Source organism: Trifolium pratense, linkage group LG6 (genome assembly GCF_020283565.1).
Source record: "Trifolium pratense cultivar HEN17-A07 linkage group LG6, ARS_RC_1.1, whole genome shotgun sequence".
Classification (NCBI taxonomy): domain Eukaryota; kingdom Viridiplantae; phylum Streptophyta; class Magnoliopsida; order Fabales; family Fabaceae; genus Trifolium; species Trifolium pratense.
Genome location: NC_060064.1, coordinates 26,604,736 through 26,627,079, shown reverse-complemented (window position 1 = coordinate 26,627,079; position 22,344 = coordinate 26,604,736). Strand labels below are relative to the sequence as shown.

Below are 22,344 nucleotides of genomic sequence, written 5' to 3'. Positions count from 1 at the left end.
AAAGAGTGGCTCACGGATCCCTTTTTGTTCAGTGGATTTGTAATTTTTTTTTGGAATAGTCTTGGCCAAGGTTATGTTCTTATTTTTGGAACCATTTATTAGTTTGAGTAAGATTCTAAGTTTGTTTGTGTTCTATCAGTTTTTAAACTTTTCTGCTATATAGTTTTTTGTTTCATTCATGTTTGCAAAAATTTACATGAGGTCTGTAAAGAAATCTACACGAGGTCTGCATTTTTTTTGTTGTTGACAGAAATCTAAAGAAATCTAATTGATGTAAACCTAATTCCCTCATGGCTGGTCTTATTTTTTATGCTTTTATAAACCATCATTTGTATGCAATTAGTGAAAGAATTAGTGAAAACTGATAATTTGTTAGCTTTTACATCAATTTATTTGACAAATATAAGGTCTGTTACACCTCCAAACCAATTTCACTGTCATTTCGTTTTCCCTGTCTTCTATGCTAAAAACTATTTATGTTTGTGGTGCAAGGCTTTGCCATAATACTAACTTTTTTGTGTCATTTGTTCTAGAGAGGTGAAATAGCTTGGCACAATGGCTGAGTGAGTTTACACTGTGGCTGCATTGCCAATGGACGAAAAAGTGTGCCACTGCTTTTGGTCTTCTGAAGATCGACGAAGAGGGACGTATAATTGAATTTGCAGAAAAGCCAAAAGGAGATCAGTTGAAAGCTATGAAAGTGAGTCCATATATTATGCCTAATGTATTACTTTTCGAGCAATTCTTACACAAACAATTGCTCAATAAAGTTGCTATATTTTTTGGATCTATTATTAGGTTGCTACTAGCATTTTGGGTCTTTTATTGCTAGCATGGGCATATGTTATAAGCAAAAACGTGATAAAATTCCTAAGAATATTGTAATACACAAAATATTTGAGTTATTATTCATTTGTGTTGAGAGTTTTCAATGTTCGAACTGTATAATTCATAGGTGCAAGCTTACTTATATGATGGCTACTGGGAAGACATTGGTACCATTGAGGATTTCTATAATGCAATCCTCGGAATCACCAAAAAGCCTGTGCCGGACTTCAGGTAAATAAATAGGCTATAAGCTATATAAGCATTATGATGTCAATGTACTCAATGAGAGCATATTGGTCATGATGTTTATGGACATTGATTGCAGTTTCTTCGATCGTTTGCGATATTTGCCTCCCTCTAAGATGCTTGATGCTGATATCACAGATAGTGTTATCGGCGAAGGATGTGTGATTAAGGTAAAACTACTTTTGAACCCGTTTGGCAAATTTGAGATTTATACTTAGATGTAGCTCAATTCATTCATTCAATTTGATGTTTTATTTTGTTTTATTATGTGTTGGATGTGTTTGGATTTCTTTTTCTCTTATTCCAAATTTTAGAAAATAGAATTTGATTTTGTTTTATTATGTGTTGGATTATACTTGTGGTTTTTTATCTAGAAAGGCAGTTTGAGTTTGTTTACATGAGATGCCTTTTTATTTATTTTCTTTTTGCCATATGTTTGAATATGTTATTTGGTGCAGTGTCTAGCTAATATGGCATTGTATGACAGGCTTGAGTTGAAATTAGACTTTGCTATTTTTCAATTGGGGTCTTCTTTTCTATAAGAGAGGGGTTTTTATGTTGTTATTCTTCTCTACATACTTGTTTAGGGCTGAAAATATGCTTTTCAGTGTTCATTTGGTAATCTTGCTTACAATTTAATATGATTCTATTTTTTTTTCCATATTTTGTGGATCTCCTATAGTCTTTAATATAAGTTAGCAGAATGATGATCGATTCATGCTAATCACTATTTAAAAAATCACTTTTGCATTGTTGTACAACGGTGCCTAAAAACGGTTGTTATAGAAGGGGCAACTTTAACTTTGTGCCTCATCATGTCCTTTACTTTTTCCTGTTATATTTTAGTAGAACGAAAATGATTGAATTTAATAGATTTTATTTTATCCTTTGTAGAGAACATGGATGCTTTGATGGAACTGCTTGCCTTAGAAAGATAGACTTAAGAGTCTATGGAGGGTTCACATAACTTATCAATGCTCTAGGAAACATGTCCAGTTAAACATAGGTGTGAATCAAGAAACTATTGTTTTTATTGTGAAAGGTTACACTCTTTTGCATGTGTCATCCTCCTTGATAATCAAATGAATTCAATCGAATCCAATTGAGATGTAGGTACAAGCAAACATGTTTAGTTTCTTTAATTAATTATTATTAAATGACTTATGATATTTATTTAGGACCCGTTTGGATTAGCTTATTTTTGAGCTTATGCAAACAGCTTATGCAATTTTTATGTATTATTATAAGTTTGTCATGGTAGCTTGTGATAAAATAGCTTATAAAAATACAATTTTCATTAGTATGAACTTATAAAATAGCATAAAACCTAATTTATATTGCATAAGCTGTTTGCATAAGCTCAAAAATAAGCTAATCCAAACAGGACCTTAGTATAAAACAATACATTTACCTTTAGGCTATTAGTATATTAGGTGATCACTTCTTTTTGACTACCATGCAAAACTTGACCATAAGTGCTTATCCAATTTTTGGTGTAAGCATTTGGTTTAACCACCTTTGCTCTTTCTTTTTATTAAGTATTTATGATTCATGTTTTTAGAACAATTACTGAAATAGTTTTATTTACGGATGTATGTAGTCTGCCTGAAAGTCATGAGAGTCCTTCTCAAATGACTCTGACCCAAATCCCTGTTGACTCTGCACCAAGACCAGTAGATGAGTTTCTATATAATACACCTAGAATGACCTTGCAAGGACTTAGAGTTGCCATAATACTAACTTTTTTTGTGTCAATTTATTATTTTGTTTGATGTAATAGTTATATCTGAACTGATTATGGGTTTTATATTACCCCTTCCATTTGAAGGTTTTGTTTGAAATTGAGGGTTATGGATAACACCAATATGGCGACATTTGTTGTATTTGACAAAGATGCAAGCTCATTGTTTAACATTAGTGCTGCTGACATGATTCAACAAGCTCAAAGGGTAACAATAAAGTTTTTAGAACATATTTTTTATTATTGTAATATGTTACAACCTGTGTTTATTTTGATTAAGGTTTCTGTGTAATTTCATGTTTTTTTTTTGCAGAATGCCGCTGTTGAAGTGGTTCCACCACAATTAATGGATATGCTTGAGGCTACATGGTTGTTCAAGGTCGAGACCAAACCTTCAAGCAATCCCAGATTTGAGCAATCCTTTAGGGTCAGGAAGATATGCACTGATAGTGCCATAATTAAGATGTTCAAATATTATAATTTGTATATAAAAAAAGGGTTAAATATGTATATCTCAAATATATTTTTTTTAATTTGTTTTGAGGACAAAAGTTGCTAGATTATTTATAAGGATTTACCAAAAAATTATTTATAAAAATTGTTTAATAAAAAACAGACCGACAATTGGACATTGAACTGAATATGTTGGACATTGAACCGAACATGAATCACAAGAAGGAGAATTGAATTGTATTGACTTTCATATAAACATGAATGTTATTTATCAAGTGTTTAGCTTATATTACAATATATTATTCATGTCTAATTTAAATAAAATTGAAGATATTAGCTCCCGTGCGAGATTGGCGAGATTGTTATGCTTTCGAATCTCGCCACACAAACCATAACTAAGTTGGTTCCAACCTCCAACGAAGATGCCGCTCTTTCTTTCTGTTATCTGATTTGCCTCGGAGCTTGCCTGCTGTGGCATTGCAGATTTTGATCAATTTGACTTTTAGTCAAAAAATATCTATTGGAGGCTCTATACTCCTGGCAGCTTTATGTCTACATGAAATTGAAATTAAGTTGTTTATACAAACAAAGCTTATTCTTATAGTCTTCCACAGACTACTTCAATTTAATTAAGCTTCTTTTTTTTTGTATCTAGAAAGATTATTTCTTTTTCATTTCCTTCAATTATTGATTTATTTTATTTGTCATTGTTAAGTTAGAGCTGATTTCCCTTTATGTTTTGTTATTATTCTCAACTGAAATATGGCCACCAAATGTGTAGATGACAAGTTTTTGGGTAATATTCCCTCCATTTCTTTTTATAAGCAACAAATAGCAAAAAACACACATACCAAGGATTCTATTTTTTTAATTAAAAACTCTAAAACTTTATACTCTATTCTAAAACTACACTTGATATATTAATGTGAGTGTATAGGGAATATGTAATGTATTTAATGCATGACTTTGGAAAGAATAAATTTTGATAAGGGTACATGGGTAATTGTTTATAGATTGTTGCTTATAAAAAGGAATAATTTTTTTATCCTATTTGTTGCTTATAAAAAGGAATGGAGAGAGTAGGTAGAAATGTAGAATATATTTTGTTAGATGATTTTTAGTTTATGTGGGTGCGCACCACTGACTTCTCAACTTCAAACTCAATTGGGCACTCAAGTACTCTACCTCATTTTTATGGGAAATTGTGGAAGAATAATTTGATTCTGATGTTTTTTCGAAGTTTCCCAGTTTACAATGAGCATGACATTGCTATAACTCTAAAAAATGGGAAAGATTTCTGTTATCCGAACGAAACAGTTCCTCTTGTTAAGTGTTGTTTGGATTCCAAGTTACCTCATGAGTCACTTTTTCAATTGAATTCTATTGTCCACACCCACAAGATTAGTCTTTCTTCGGTGAATGATGAATTGATAGACTCTTTGGCAAGCTTGGATGAAGAAACTAAGGCCATGATTTTTCAAAAATTACACTTATTATGAGCCTCTAAAATATGTGAAGACTCAATTACATGTGCTTAGTGAAAAGAAAAAAAGTGTTCTCCCATCATCACAGAAAAGGTTGGAAAATAATAACATAATGAGTTGTCATCGAGCCTTGATTACCCCGACAAAAATTTACTGTCTTGGTGCTGAGCTTGAATCCTCGAATCACGTGGTAAAACATTTTGCTGCATATGCTTCAGACTTCATGAGTATTTCATTTGTTGATGAGGATTGGAGTAAGTTTCCAACCCATGCATTACGAACCAGTTTGAAAACGGGAATCAATGCATATCATTTCAGGACAGAAATATATGAGCGGATATTGACTATTCTTCGAGATGGTATTGTAACTGGATGAAAAAGATTTGAGTTTCTTGCCTTCTCTGCTAGTCAATTGCGGTCATATTATGTTTGGTTCTTTGCTTCTAATGATAAAGTGAAAAGCAGCAGATATCAGAGAATGGATGGGAAGATTCGATAATATCCGCATTGTTTCTAAATGTGTAGCACAAATGGGTCAGTTGTTCAGTTCTTCCTGGCAATCTTTTGAAATGTCCCCTCAAGATGTGGATTCGATAATATATAATAATCGACAAATAATTTTTAAAATTCATAAAAATAATGACTTATTGTCTCGTGAGCTTAGTTCAGTTAATTGGACATCACATTATATATGCAGGGGGTAGGGGTTCGAAACCCGGTCACCAACTGATACCTTATGCGTGGAATTTAAAACCACTAGGGGACTCGAAAAAAATATTATTTTATCAATTTAATGAATAAAATAACATAACTTTTTTTGTTTTATTTTCACCACCAGTTTAATCTGGTTCGGGGGTCAGTTCTAACATCAAGTAGTTCCAACCCGCTCCCGATTGCAGTTGTGAGAGATCAAACCGTCCTCCTTACCAAATTTAGTGTCAATCATCATTGAACAAACTAATTGTTGTTGCGTTAAAAACACACTTAGAGCAAGTGTACTCTAGCGCAGAAGTAATATAAAAGATTATCGTATCCACAGGGATTAATTAACAAACACCAAACTAGTTAAGATTATTTATTATTTAAACTAACGAGTAGTTGAATTGTCATGATAAGTAAAGAGAAAATAATGACGTGTAAGAGTAAGAACAAGAATAAAAACGTGAAGTTTGTAAACCAGTAGAGAGAGGTCTAGGGTCATGGTTTCACTTGCAATATTCGGTTCCCTATGTCTAGTTCCATTTAGGGATGGCAATGGGTAGGGTATGGGTAGGGTACTATAGTACCCATCCCCATACCCGCGGATTGAAAAAATACCCGTACTCATCCCCATACCCGCGTGGGTAATAACTTTTGCCCCCGTCCCCATACCCTATGGGTACCTAGGTACCCATATCCGTACCCGTTACCCGCATTTTTACTAAAAATAAATTGATCAATTATAAAATATCATATAATTTTAATAGAATTAAAAAAATTTCAAAGATTTTAATATTGACTAATGAAAATTATAAACAAAATTATTACTAACCTTATGTTAAAGTTCATATTTATGTTAAGGCTTAACTATACATTTGGTCCCTTACGTTTATTTTAGGTTTCAATTTGGTCCCTTACGTTTAAAAAGTATCAATTTGGTCCCTTACGTTTATTTTAGGTTTCAAGTTAGTCCTTTCCGTCAATTTTGTCACATGTGGCAGTCAATTGCATACGTGGACTGACACGTGGCACTTTGACATGCTGACACGTGTACTGTTCAAACGGTGTTAGTGACAAAACTAACGGAAAGGACTAACTTGAAACCTAAAATAAACGTAAGGGACCAAATTGATACTTTTTAAACGTAAGGGACCAAATTGAAACCTAAAATAAACGTAAGGGACCAAATGTGTAGTTAAGCCTTATGTTAAATATTCACATTATTTTTATATTATGTTATAAATAAACATTTTTATTAAAAATATGTAATAGTTTAGTAGAGTTGTATTGTTTTAAATTGATATACATATATTATAATATCATAATATAAATAAAATAAATAAATATATATTATGCGGCAGGGCCGGCCAACAGCAAGTGCACAATGTGCAACAGCGCTGGGCCTCCAAACTGGAGGGGCCTCAATTTTTTTTTATACTGCATTATTAAGTAATAATTTATGGCTATGTTCAAGGGAAAAAAATGGCCCAACTAAATCAACACACATTAAGCAACAACATGTGGCATAAGGCTATTGGAAAGAGCACACACGCACAATAATAGGAAAGAGCACACACGCACAGTAACAACATAAAAAATTAGGATTTCAAAAACACATTCATTCCACCGACCACCGCAAACAACAAATCAACACTAACCTAAAAAGAAAAAAATCATAAAATCTTATTTTGAATTTAAGGTTAGTTTACTAATTGTCCGGTATTTCTTCTATTCTAATTGTTAATTTTTTTTATTAGTTTGTTATTTTGTGATTTTATTTGAGAAATGCTAATTATCTCTTTTCTTTTAATTGATATGCACTGACGGTGTAAAATAGTTTTACACGATCGTCCAATAAATAACCATAATTTTGTCATGTCATGTCAAGAAAGTGGGGTGAAGTGGGATGATGTGGCGGAAAACATGATTGATATTTGTTGACAATGTAAAATTATTTTACACCGTCGGTGCATATCAATTAAATCCTATTTTTTTTTACTAAGGGTCCATTTTTAACATTTAAGCCGGGCCTCCAAATCCTCGGGACCGGCCCTGTTATGCGGGTATGGGGCAGGGTGGGTACTAAGGTACCCGTACCCGCACCCATACCCGTTCATTTTTGCGGGTAATTACTCATACCCGTGCCCGTACCCAAAATGCGGGTTTTTACCCTACCCGTTGTGGGTAATTTTTGCGGGTACCCTCTGGGTATGGGTCAAATTGCCATCCCTAGTTCCATTTGAATTCCTTTATTTTAATTCAATTACCAATCCCTTTACTAAAACTATTAATCTGTTTGGTCATTCGTGATTAATATTCTTTTTCCTAAATTAACATTTGGTCATGCGAAGAGTTGAAATTTAAGAAAAGCATAAAGTGCAAAAAGGTTGAATGATTGGAAGACTAAAATCAAAGTTTGGTCATGCAATAATTATAGTCTCATTTATCGTATAGGTCCATCAATTAACTGCAGTACGGTCGCTGATCAATCAATTGATTATAAACATTCATAGGTTGATCATTCCTACTTATGTGATAAAATCAATAGGATAAAATTAATTGAACAAAATACTGAAATTCAAATTAGAAACTAGAACATATAGCTAAGACATAGCAAAAGGAATTTTAATTGCAAGATTCACCATAAACCCTAGAATAGTATTTAGCTATCCATAATAAAAAAGAACACCAACATAGAAATTGAATTCATGAAATTAAGAGTAAGAAATAACCCTAGAATGAAGAAAATATGTTGTTCCAAAGTTCCAATCTTCAATCCAAAGCTTCTCAATTTTCCTCTCTCAGCCGTGTTACAGAACAGCAGAAAGCATGATATCAATTGAAACCAAGAAGCTCAATTTATAGTTTCAATCACCGCCTGTGTTGATTTCTTAAGTTTTAAGACTTTCCATTGCTTCACCGCCTCAGCCACTTGTGTTTGAGTTGTCAGACATTTTCAACTTGAAATCTCTTTTGTGTTGTGATGCTAGCCGCCCCTGCCACTTGATCTCAAAGCTTCAGCTTTTCTCATGACAAAGCACACAAGTTCCTTTAATTTAATTTGGGCCATCGTGACTTTCTTTCACATTTGGGCTTATTTGCCTAAAATCCCACAAAATGATGAGAAGTATATAATTTCATATAATAATAATAATAATAATAATAATATATAATGTATATCATATTATTTTAAGTGATTCAAAAATTAGATTTGCATCTTTTTATCTTTTCTTCTCTTTTGTATAATATAGAGCAAATCAAGTGAGTTACTTATATAATAATAAATAATTACTCTAAATTAACCCAAAAAATATCTACATATAATACACTAAATCAGAGTTTATCAACTCCCCCACACTTAACCTTTGCTTGTCCTCAAGCAAATTTTCTGGCTCAAATACATTTTTTCAAAGAGATGATAGAGATAGCCAAATGAGAGAACAAAATTATAAACAATAATGACAGACAATATATAATATATGGGATGTCAAAAATCTGCCCAATTAGAGACTTTTAATGTCCATGAAAACTATCTTTAAATGAACAAGGACATTCTCACAATCTCTCTAAAGTGTTTAGGGACTAGGCAAATAAGCACTCAAGTTTCCACAAAATGCACATTACCATAAGCTTGTAATTTGACCGATATCTCCACTAAATAGTCTACATGCATGCAAAAGTTGAGGTCTTACGGGTTGTAACGGGGCCATGGTTAAGTTGTGCAAGGTGGGATATAAGAAGAAATGGATAATCAAAGGGGTAAAAATACAAGAAACAAATAGCAACCTTTGAAACAAAAATGGAGCTCATATATACTTTATACTTTTAACTGTTGCTTCAAACTCCAAATCAACACCTCTTCCTTTCTTTTCTACCAAAGTGTGCTCTTTCAATAATGTTTTTTCTTTCTTTCTATCATGCTCATTAAACAATTGAGCAACTCAAACATGAAAATCTTATTTTTCTTCTTTTCTTTTTGGTCTTTTTGTTTTGCAATTCTTATTCTTTTTGAAAGAAATGTTCACTATAACCACACAACCTACTTTTATTTCTTTCTTCCTATCCTGCATCATCATACATTTTTTTTTTTTTACTGTATCATGCACATCCAATTGAACATCTCAAATATGGGAAAATTTTCTTTTGAATAGTTACTCCACTTTCAATTTCAAATGGTTACCACAAAAAACAATATATTAATCATATCTAGGTACCAAGGAATAAATAATCAATAGGCTCAAAGTGGGCAACTAAGGATGATTTCAAAACAATAAAATTAAAGGCCAGAAAAAAAATACCTACAAATGCCCCAACATTTTTCACATGATGCAGATCAATTTTCGCTTTAGCACGGTCACAAAACAAGTTCTAGAATGTGACAAAATGGGAAACACACTCACACTCACACAAAAAGAAGGGGTTAGAATTTATACTTTAACAAGTAATCCCCTTATAAAGGCTCAAATCTCACATATAGAAGTTTGGTTCACAAAAAGATAGTCCACATAGCACATTATGCTAATTATTAGCTTTCAAAAGACAACCCCAATATAACATTGAACCAGTCTGTCAAATAATTTTTTTTCTAGGATCCCTCAAAGGCATGATCTCTATTTTTAAACATAATTTTAATCAAAACAAGCCAGAAAAATGCCATCAACAAAACTAATAAAAGGCAGTGTCAAAATATAGTACCTAATAATACCTAAATATAGTACCTAATAATACCTCCCCCACACTAGCAATAAGCATGGTCCTCAATGCAAGAAAGAAAAAAAAAAAAAAATGTAAATGGACAAACTAACATAAATAAGTGAGAGGGTATCAAAAAACTTCCCTGAAAAAAAAAAAGCTTTCAATCACTGAGGCGAGTGACATATCTCACTTGGAGCAACCCTTCATCATAATGTTTTGCAACTGTCCATTAACTTTGAAAGTGGTGTCATCTTCTTTAGAAACCTCAAGTGCTCCGTGAGGAAGAACTCCAGTGACAGTGTAGGGTCTAGGGTCTGAACCATCTTGAGTGCAACATTTCAGGATAAAGATGCTGAATTTCTTCAAAACAAAATTAAACATACCAACATAATAAAAATATAATAAACTAAAATATAAAACAATAAACACGGGTTGCCTCCCGCGAAGCGCTTATTTAACGTCCTGAGCTTGACGAGAGCCAAATAATCAATCAGGTGGCTCTCCCAAGGAAAATTTCACCTTTAAGGCATTGCCCCTTCTTAATTTTCTAACCATGTGGTTGACATTATTCTTTTTCTATGTGGTGGATGAGCTTCAAAGTATAGTGAAATTTTCACATCCACAACATCCACCATTATGCTAGGATCCTGCAAAATAAGAGTCTTTTCCAAAGGGTCCTGTATCCTTAAATCACTAAAATTATTAGTAATAACCAGATTGTCAAAATAGGAAGAAATAAAATGAGAGAAATTTTCAACAGAATTTAAAGCTTTCAAAACATTATCTTCCTTACCATGCCTTAAGCTTACCTTTCCCTTTTGAAGATTTATAGAACTAGAAGACTTTGAAGATTTTAAGTAAAATAAATAAATAAATAATAGTAGAATAGTAAACCCTGGTTCACTTTACCAAAACAAAAAACCCTAATTCATTAGTATATGTTTGGTTTGGCTTTTTCAAGCCCCAAACGTGCGTTTTCAATCTCGAGACGCAATTTTAACACATTTTTGGATGTTTGGATAACCTGCAAACGTGATTTTAGTCCCAAACGTGAGTAATTTTGAAGCCACAATTTTGAGCTTCCACGTCAAAGAAAAATCAATTCCAGACAATTAATTTTCAGTGACATGTGAACTTACCTACTTACCCATAACTTTCTTTCTTCTTCTTCAAGTTTTGAGCAATGAAGAAAAGATAGAATGAAAAAGAAAAAAGAAGATTGAGATATGGGGGATCGAAATCAGGTAGAAGAGTATTAAGAAATCGGTGGAGAGATCCATCTTTACGAATGTTCTGGTAGATGAGTGGTGGAGAAATTAAGCTTATTGAGAATTTTAATAGGATATTTTGTTTTCTAATGTTGGGTAGTAGTAGTGGGTTTTTGTTTTTGATAGGCGCTGTTGGGTAGTAGTAGTAGTAGTGGGTTGGGTTTATATTGATTTTTTGTTTTGTTTTTCTACTTATGCGTTGGAGTATTTTGTTTTTGTAGTGGGTTTAGTATTTTGTTTTAAAAATTATTATTATTATTTTAATTAATGAGATAAGTGAGAGATGGGGTCACATTTTAAAATTAAAAGAATAATTTTGTTTTAATTAACGACTATTGGGCCTTTTTTTGTTACCATTACCTTTTTTTTACTATTAAAATAGGTCATGTTACTGATATATGCAGCACACAAAAAGTTTATGGGAATTGGAATCGCAGTTCCTTTTATTCCACAGTTCATTTTCTTCAAGTATTCCCTAATAAAGCTTTTCAGTTCTGTTCTGTATATCTTGACCTTTGCACCAAAACATTCTCTTTTATCAAATCTAGTTTATCTCTTAAGATATATATGGTGTTCGTGTGGTTTGTTTGCTTCACACCTCACGTGACTGCTAGAATGCTTAGATAAATGCATATTCACTTTTAATCTTAAGGTTCTGTTCTTTCTGTTATCTTTTTCTTAGTGATCAGATCAGAGTTAATTATTAGTTCTTTCTGCATTCACTTTAATAATGATTTTGTCATCATAAAACTGTTCAAATACCATGCAATAGCTGACATAGAATTAACCTCATGTTGTGTCTCAAACAAGATCAATTTATGGTGATACTCAATCTATGCATATTTGTTTCTAGTTTGCTTCATGACAAATGGATTTTTCAAAAGGCAATAAAATAAAGAATACGTTGAAACATAAGTTTACCGTTTCAAATACGGTGATCGCTGGTGATGATGAAGACCCAATAAAAATATATGAAGGCAGTTATGAAGATCCTACAACGGATGGTTGGGGAAAACGCAAAGTCGCCATCAAGAAGATACCAAATGTGTCTAAAGACAAAGCAATTGTCGAAACACATGCTTATATGGATTTGGGCCAAATGCCCAAAATACTTCAGTGTTTTGGTGCCATGGAGGAGGAAGGTTACAGCCACATCGTTTTAGATAGAGCAGGGTGTAGTCTCAAAGAGTTTATATGGGCGCTTGGACACAAACCTGTCGACCATGAGAATTCCAAAACAAAGAAATTCTTAAAAGACAACACAAAGTTTGAAGTCGGGTATTCTCGGTACTTGCATCCAAACATTATCAACATAATAAAGTACATAATGTATTCAGCTTAGTCATCTTTTAATTTTAGATTGATTTATTGCTATTTTATTGATTAGATTGTTAAATTTATTAATTTCTTGTAGAGATTATATGGAGGTTGTCGCTCATCTACATAAGAACAAGATTAGACATCTAAATATTACCCCCGGATAACATTCTCCTTTTTGGCGATGGGAAGTCTGGCGTGACGGCCAAACTCGCCAATTTCACCTTATCATAAGTCTGATAGTCTCTTGTCCGGTAAGTGTTTTGGCAACCGTTTTCTCTCTCTCCTATTCTTTCTCTTCTCAATTAATAATTATTCTTTTTTTATAGTGAACGACGGAACTACCGGTTTTAGATGGCCCGAAAGACTTTTGGGACAGCCGGAAGGATTTACATCGGATGTGTTTAGCGTGGCACTGGTGACTGCCCATGTTATTTCTGGCGGCAACCATCCATACGGAAAGACTGCAGATGTAGAACAATGTGAGGAAAATATCAAGCTTGGAAAGCGATATAAAAGATTTACGGACACACTTTCGGAAATCGCGGTTGATTTTTTGAAGGATATGTTGGCTCCCGATCCAACACAAAGGTGATCTGCTATTAACAACACTGTTATTTTTATTGTTATTATGATAGGATCCAAAGTAGGAAAATAGTGAAATAATAGATAGAACAATATGAAAATAAAGATGGAAATGGATGAGAAAATGGAGGAAAATATCTTCATCCATTTCCATCTTTATTTTCATATTGTTCTATCTATTATTTCACTATTTTCATACTTTGGATCCTATCATAATAACAATAAAAATAACAGTGTTGTTAATAGCAGATCACCTTTGTGTTGGATCGGGAGCCAACATATCCTTCAAAAAATCAACCGCGATTTCCGAAAGTGTGTCCGTAAATTTTTTATATCGCTTTCCAAGCTTGATATTTTCCTCACATTGTTCTACATCTGCAGTCTTTCCGTATGGATGGTTGCCGCCAGAAATAACATGGGCAGTCACCAGTGCCACGCTAAACACATCCGATGTAAATCCTTCCGGCTGTCCCAAAAGTCTTTCGGGCATCTAAAACCGGTAGTTCCGTCGTTCAATATAAAAAAAAATAATAATTATTAATTGAGAAGAGAAAGAATAGGAGAGAGAGAAAACGGTTGCCAAAACACTTGCCGGACAAGAGACTATCAGACTTATGATAAAAGGTGAAATTGGCGAGTTTGGCCGTCACGCCAAACTTCCCATCGCCAAAAAGGAGAATGTTATCCGGGGTAATATTTAGATGTCTAATTTTCTTCTTATGTAGATGAGCGACAACCTCCATATAATCTCTACAAGAAATTAATAAATTTAACAATCTAATCAATAAAATAAAATAGCAATAAATCAATCTAAAATTAAAAGATGACTAAGCTGAATACATTATCCGTACTTTATTATGTTGATAATGTTTGGATGCAAGTACCGAGAATACCCGACTTCAAACTTTGTGTTGTCTTTTAAGAATTTCTTTGTTTTGGAATTCTCATGGTCGACAGGTTTGTGTCCAAGCGCCCATATAAACTCTTTGAGACTACACCATGCTCTCTCTAAAACGATGTGGCTGTAACCTTCCTCCTCCATGGCACCAAAACACTGAAGTATTTTGGGCATTTGGCCCAAATCCATATAAGCATGTGCTTCGACAATTGCTTTGTCTTTAGACACATTTGGTATCCTCTTGATGGTGACTTCGCGTTTTCCCCAACCATCCGTTGTAGGATCTTCATAACTGCCTTCGTATATTTTTATTGGGTCTTCAAGAGGGTTCTAACTAGAGCCGGGTATACGGACCAAGGTCCGCGGGCCGACCCGTTTAACCCGCAGCCCGCACGAACTTAAGACCAATTTTTTTTGGCCCGTTTATATTTTTGCCCGTGTGGGTTGGACCGTTAAAACCGCGGGTTATGCGGGTTAAATCCGCGGGTTCGCGGGTTAGCCCGTGGCCCGCCTTCCTTTTTTTATATATAATTAATTACAAAATTTATCGGATATAAATAACTTGTAACTTGGTCCATGTCCAAATTCAACTTTTTTAACCACAAAAAAAACAAAACTTAGTCTAAATCCTAATTATAAAAAGCAACAACACACTCCAATTTTAATCAAGTAGACAACAACACAAAACATCAGAATTCGGGGATGTTCTTCTACTTATAATCTTTTGTTCTTTTTCACTATCTTTTACTTTGTCTTATATATACATTTGCTAGTATTTAAAAGATACATGTCCAAATGGGTAGTTATTTTTCTTGGGGGTATTTTCCGCTATTATGTTTTGAATAATTTGGTTACCTTGATGTGATTTAGTTAAGTTGAATCTGTTAATCTTTTTATGCTTTTTTAGGTACATGTAGAAAGTTTTTCTCACTAAAATGGACGGTACAAAAATGACGATAAGAATCAGTTGAATTTGATTTTAGTTGCATTACTTACAAAGAGAAGATAGATAAACTCAATGATATCACAAACTTTATTTGTTTTTATTTGTTAATTACAATTTATATGTTATAACATAAAATTATTAATAATATATTTTTTTAAGCTTTCATTATATCAATATTTTACTAATTTAGTTTATTTTTTGAAAAAAAGTGATTTTTTATTTTTTTTGGTAATAGTCCGCGGGTTAACCGTTTAACCCGCGGGTTTATGCGGACCGGACTTGGACTTAATATTATAACTCGTTTATATTTGCCGACGGGCTTGTTCGCCCCATTTAATATGCGGGTTTATGCGGGGCGGGTTAAACGGGGCGGGCTAACCCGCATACCCAGCTCTAGTTCTAACCAACAAAGGAAAAGGTGTAAAATTATATATATACTTAGATATATATAATCTCACAACATGTAAAATTAAAATTAACACAAACAATAACTTGTTCCTAAAAAGGCTAAGAACAACCACAAAAGTCTTAATTATTTGGAGTAGCCCAAATTTTAGCATACATAGGCCACTTTTAAATGTTGGATTTAAAAACATAACCATTATACCGGTCCGGCTTACCCGTCTTTCTGAATTTTTTTGCTATCTCTTCTTTGGATTGATCAGCAAAACTGAGACGATTGTAAGTATACTCGTCCTGATCTGCGGGCTCCTCATGAATATTTTGTTGAAAGTTGATGTACGCTTTGTCTTCTTCCTGTTTGTCGGGGTATGTTTTTCCTCCCTCCATCGCAAGCCACATATTGAAAATTTCCCGATCTGTGAGGCTTGCAACTAGAACAAACAAGAATTAAGCACAGAAGAAACAAAAACAAGAAATTAAGTAAAATATGATTTAGGGTTTGTTTGTACCTCCTCCAGAAGATTTCAATTTCGCAAAAGGGTCACTCTGATCCTCAACTAATAACCAAAAGAAAACAAACAAGAAATCCATTGGAATGGGAACAAACAAGAATGAAACAAACCAAACAAGAAATTAATTAAAATATAATTTAGGGTTTGTACCTTTAGGAACAGAATCAGCATGAGTGCTGGGCTTATCCAAAATAGATTCCTTAAAGTTACTGAACATTTTATCAGCTACCTCTTGGGAGGAGCATGTTTTTCCTTCCCGCATCGCAAGCCACATATTGAAAATTTCCCGATCTGTGAGGCTTGCAACTAGAACAAACAAGAATTAAGCACAGAAGAAACAAAAACAAGAAATTAAGTAAAATATGATTTAGGGTTTGTTTGTACCTCCTCCAGAAGATTTCAATTTCGCAAAAGGGTCACTCTGATCCTCAACTAATAACCAAAAGAAAACAAACAAGAAATCCATTGGAATGGGAACAAACAAGAATGAAACAAACCAAACAAGAAATTAATTAAAATATAATTTAGGGTTTGTACCTTTAGGAACAGAATCAGCATGAGTGCTGGGCTTATCCAAAATAGATTCCTTAAAGTTACTGAACATTTTATCAGCTACCTCTTGGGAGGAGCATGTTTTTCCTTCCCGCATCGCAAGCCACATATTGAAAATTTCCCGATCTGTGAGGCTTGCAACTAGAACAAACAAGAATTAAGCACAGAAGAAACAAAAACAAGAAATTAAGTAAAATATGATTTAGGGTTTGTTTGTACCTCCTCCAGAAGATATCAATTTCGCAAAAGGGTCACTCTGATCCTCAACTAATAACCAAAAGAAAACAAACAAGAAATCCATTGGAATGGGAACAAACAAGAATGAAACAAACCAAACAAGAAATTAATTAAAATATAATTTAGGGTTTGTACCTTTAGGAACAGAATCAGTGTTGAGTTCTTCTCTTACGAAATCCTGGTCGCCAACTTTAGATCTCTGAGGATCCTTCTGATCCTCAACTAATCAAAAGAAAACAAACAAGAAATCTAACGTATTGCAGGGGGAGGCGCCGCAATCAGTTGGCTGTTGCGGCGTTTCGGTTCAGGTAGATCTGAAAGAGAGAGAGAGAGAGAGGAGAGCAAGAATGAGACTTATTTATGGAATGAATGAATAATAATCAAGGGAGAAGGTTGTCTCATGTGACATTTTCTCACAGTGAAATCTTGACCATTGCTTTATTTTAATAATTTCAATTTTAATTTAAATAAGGAAAATGAAAGGTGGATGTATCCACTGGACACCCTCCAGTTTTTTTCTCACTGGAGACAATCCATCTCCAATAATCAACGCTCCCAGCATGATTGGAACAAATTGAATTTAAAATAAAATGTGTCTTTTTAAATTATGAGTGATCGAGAAGAGAGAAAAGATTGAACACGGACTCTTGTGATTATCGGTCCGACTTGCTAATATCAACGTCGCTCGAACCAAGACATTGACTGAATAGGATCGCTGCAATAAAAAGATCAGTGGTACAATTGCTGACTATAGAGGTTGTGAAATTCCTATCATCTTTATACATCTCTTTAACTGCTGACGATTTTGTTTAACAGGCATGTTACTAGAGGACGAGCAACGGTTTAAGTTTAGGGTTGTGATGACAGAAATTTTGTACTATATTTTAGTATAGGTTTAGATAGTAAAAAGAAGCAAAAATAGTGACACGGCCCAGAAACCTAAAGAAAATGAAGCCACTTGCGCAACAAGTCAATAAATGAAGAATCTAGAAGAATATACCAAGAAAAGGACGAAAATGGAATAAATCACAAAATACATCTGCGCGTCATCGTGTCACGATGACATCATATCGTGGCACGATGAAGATTTGTTTTAAAAAATAATTTTAGAAACAAATCAGCGCAGAAGATTTATTTCCAAACAAAATCATACCACAATGACATATCATCGTGGCACGATAGGGTTTCAGTGAAGAATGGCCACGCCGCCACTATATCGTACCACGATGGACCTTATCGTGGCACGATGGTGCGTAAAGTTTAAGCTCATTAACACTATAAATAGAGCTCTCCTCCCTCATTATTTCTCATTCAGAAAATACTTGACGGTATTTCTACTAACTTGGAGCAATCCAAGGAGAGAAGAGGAGGAGCTTAGGAGGTCGTAAAGCTTTTGAGGCAAGGCATCTACGCCATTGGTAAGCATGGTTCTTTAATTATGTAGAGATGTTGAAACTCTTCCATGATGCTTGGGCTGTGTAACAACTGTTTGCGCTTTAATATAAAATATTTATGTTATATGCCTCACTTTATTTAAGCTTTATTTACATTATTACTATATCGGTCATATTATAATACATCCTCACAGGGTTGGTAATAGTCTAAACAAAGACGGCCGACCCGAATCAATAAATAAGGAGGCTAACGTATGTAGTATGATAACATCCGACACTCTGATGCTAAGCTTCTCACTTATAGAGATTTGTGCCCAGAGAGACGGAGTCGGTAAATGTTATGCCGGTTGTTCATACCAAAGCTAGAGGCCATATGTGATTAATTGCACAAATTAGACCACGCACTTGAATGTCATCTTAATGAAAGTGGGATAGTGACAGCTTGGAAAGCTAAAAAAATCGGCCGAAAACAAAAAAATTGGCCAAAATCCCAAAAAACGGCCAAAAACCCAAAAAATCGGCCGAAAACTCAAAAAAAATCAGCCGAATACACAAAATAGGTTTAAAACCCAAAATATCGGCAGAACACCGATTTTTGGGTAATTTTCTGTTTTTTGGCCGTTTATGGATTTTCGGCCGATTTTTGGATTTCTAGGTTTTTTTTGTTTTCGACCGATTTTAGGATTTTTTTTGAGTTTTCGGCAGAATTTTTTAGTTTCCGGCCGATTTTTGGATTTCCGGGTTTTTTTTTGTGTTCAACCGATTTTAGGATTTTTTTGAGTTTCCTGTCGATTTTTTTGGTTTTCGGCCAATTTATGGATTTCCGGGTGTTTTTTTGGTTTTCGACAGTTTTCGGACGATTTTTTTGGTTTTTGGCCCATTTTCTGTTTTTCGGCCGATTTATGGATTCTCGGGTGTTTTTTATGTTTTCGGTCAATTTTTTGAGTTTTCGGCCAATTTTAGGAATTTCGGTTGGTTTTTTGTTTTTTTACCGATTTTAGGATTTTTTTGAGTTTTCAGCCGATTTATGGATTTTCGGGTGTTTTTTTGGATTTAGAAAAAACAAACATTTTTGGGTTGATTACAAATTATTCATTTCATAAAATTAAAGAAAAATTATGTTTTCTTTTTAAAATTAAACAAATCTGTTTTTTAAATCAATAAAAAAAAATTGAAATTGTTTAAGTAAAAAATTGATTTAAAACTGGTTCAATTAAGTAACCAAATTTTTATTACAAACTGATTATTAATTGGTTATGAAGCGGTTAGAAACCATATCCAAATTAGTTTTATAAAATAACCAATTTTTCATTAAAATGGTTTTGGATCGTAACCCAAACCACAAATTTGGATTGATGTGGTTTTTAAACATTTGGCCCATAATGTCCTTAGTTCCGTATTTGGGCCCCGATAATCTCTTAATCTTGTTAGAAAATTGTTGTTTAGGCCCCTTGTTTGCTAACAAAGCCCCCCATTCGGACCAAAATACCCTTGAGAAGGGATTCGGAACTTAGAATCCGAAATTAAGTAGTTTTGGAACTCATGTTCCGAGCCTAATTCATACGTTTCTAATTCTATCAAGCATTTATTCTGGAGATTGACTGTTGAATCTGCAATAACTCGGACTTCATGTATCCACCTGAATCATGGAATGAATATTTTAAAAACCTGATAAATTTCAGTAGCAACAATTGGAATTCCCATATTTAGTTTTTTTTTGCTTTAACAACAACTAATTAATCAATTGCAGCAGGCTGGAACTACAACAATCAATGGTGGATGAGATTCAGGAAGCAATATGGAGTTTCAGGAAGCAAAATTAAAAGGCTTGTGATTGTGTAATGGTGGAACAACACTTATCTTTATCTTTATCTTTCTAACTACACAAATTCAACATAGCTTGAGGGAAACTTTTGACAGGTGTCACAACCAGATGAACCTAGACAATTTTGTTTTTTGAAGTACAAAAAAATCTTGCTTCTTTGATCAATTTTTTGAATCTGTTTTCCCTCCATTCATATCCTTGCAAACTGGGCCAATAAAGAGGTCACAAAACGGTTCAGCCCAACACAGCCCAGTCCATTTCTTGTATCTGCCTAAGGCCAAACAAAAAACTCCTTGCTTTAGAGTTCAGAAGCATGCTTGACCAGTCACTTTCATCCATCTCTCTCAAAGACAAAACTTGCTGCTACCTCTGACCTCTCAAAGACAAAACTTTCATGTGTTGGAATCAAATTTAAAATTCAATTTCTCCCTCTCTTTCAATATCTAAACTCACTTTCTTACTCATCTCTCTCCATGAATCAACCATCTTGGATGGCATAAGCCACAAACTCAGGTTTCAAATTACTTCTCCATATGTTATTTCATGATTTAATTTCATCATTTGATTTTTACGTGACATGTTAAATTTTCTGTCTATATCTGCAAATTAGGTTTTCTTTTCAATCTTCTCAATCAAATCCTCCGATCTGTTTCAATTTTGCACTAATCCATTTTTGCATGAAGGAAAAAAATTGAACTTAATTTTAAGTTTGCATGAAGAATAATTTGAACATTTTGGTTAATCAATTCATGCATGAAAAATAATTTTGACTTTATTTTTCTGATCAACGTTATGTTTTGAATGCAGGGAATGTTATCTCCTTTGTATTGTTCTTCTCACCAGCGTAATTCAACTCTCTTTCTCTGTTTAGTTACTCTGTTTTGTGTATGCATGAAAACGCCATAACAAAATAGTATTAGTAGTGTGCATGTTATCATTTGCCTCTGGAGATTATTTTGACTAAGTGAACAAATTAAAATCACATAAACAACCGCACCACGTGTAATGAATTCCATTACGGCAAACAATATGAATTTAGTAGTATTTTAATTAAATTTTAAAAATGATGATAATGTGCTCATTAATTATTATTGATTGGTATGAATTGCAGTCCAACTTTTTACAAAATTATAAAAAAGAAGAATGTGGAGGAGTTCAAGCCAGATCCATACATAGTTACTTTGTTGGCTTGTGCTATTTGGGTATTTTATGAAACACCTTTTGTTCAAATATGAAAATTACATTTTATAAGTTTTTTCAGTAATCTCAATTTGTTGTTTTGTTACATATAATTAACAGCCAAAGGTTATAAAAACCAAGAGTGTGAAATATATGCCGCTCTCTTTGGCCAACTTCCTTGATGGTTTGGTTTGGACAACAAATGCTCTCATCAGCCCCTTCGCTCTCAAGCATCCTTTCGGCTTTTATGTCATGGTAATTATTTCTCTCTTCGATTATTATTATAAAAAAAAAAAAATCATTTTTTTACTTTTAACTATCCCATTGTTAATTAATGGATATTTTTGCAGATTAGCACCAGTATTGGAGCAAAATATCTGGACTTGTTCAGCTCATACTATATGCTTATTATTCGTACATGGGAGAAAATAATGTTGATGATTATGCTCATCATATTCTAAATCCAGCTGTGGTTACAATCTGATCTGATTATTACGACACTTGTTTATATTTTTCTTTTCTAACTCCATCGATTTTTTAGACGATTAACCCTAATTCCATTGTTTATGAAGTTGCATGTGTATTTCAGTGTACTTAATTATATTTTTGTAACTTTATTTTGATTCAATACACTACAAGAAAACTTGAATCCGTTGACAAAACTTATTGAGGGCTTAAGTTATAAAATCTGTCTGAAAGAAAGAAATAATAAGTGCTTATACTATTTTTTTTGACAAGATTTTGAAATATTTTGTCATCACTCCTGCGTATATGGCGGAGCTGTGAGGGGCTTTATGAAGGGTTATGCATGGCAAAGAGAAACGGAAGTATGAAACTTGATATTCAAATGGATTCAACGATAATCGCGGAAAGTTTACGATATGACAACATTGGAAGTGAAGTGGGATGGACACTTTTAGAGTGTGTTTGGTAGATTTATGAGGGATTTTAATGAGGGAAAGTAATGTTTTGAGGGAATTAAAATGATTTGAGTTAAAACTCATTGTTTGGATAATAATTTAAAGCATTTGTGAAATTTAGGATGAAGAAATAGATATTAGGAATAACTGACAAGGAAAAGAA

At 33.5% G+C, this 22,344-nt stretch overlaps 1 protein-coding gene and 2 long non-coding RNA genes across 4 annotated transcripts; 2 read left to right on the top strand and 1 right to left on the bottom strand.

Annotated features, from left to right (window-relative positions):
* Positions 1-500: 500 nt before the first annotated feature.
* LOC123890498 lies at positions 501-3,435 on the top strand. Of its 2 annotated transcripts, none has more exons than XR_006802843.1 (6): positions 501-700; positions 956-1,059; positions 1,154-1,244; positions 1,969-2,080; positions 2,675-3,023; positions 3,129-3,435. It is a non-coding gene; the product is annotated as an uncharacterized LOC123890498 (long non-coding RNA). The 2 variants fall into 2 exon arrangements; XR_006802842.1 differs by having other exon boundaries at positions 504-700; positions 2,903-3,023.
* Positions 3,436-8,010: 4,575 nt separating this feature from the next.
* Positions 8,011-11,580, bottom strand: LOC123890510. Its single transcript, XR_006802845.1, has 2 exons — positions 11,286-11,580; positions 8,011-11,170 (listed from the first exon to the last, which is right to left on the bottom strand). It is a non-coding gene; the product is annotated as an uncharacterized LOC123890510 (long non-coding RNA).
* A 5,923-nt stretch (positions 11,581-17,503) lies between these two features.
* Positions 17,504-21,745, top strand: LOC123892006 (bidirectional sugar transporter SWEET4-like; the record flags this gene model as incomplete). Its single annotated transcript, XM_045941861.1, has 5 exons — positions 17,504-17,522; positions 20,890-20,926; positions 21,194-21,305; positions 21,382-21,516; positions 21,617-21,745. Coding segments are annotated over 5 exons (432 nt in total), but the record flags the coding sequence as incomplete, so codon positions are not given.
* Between the last annotated feature and the right edge of the window lie 599 nt (positions 21,746-22,344).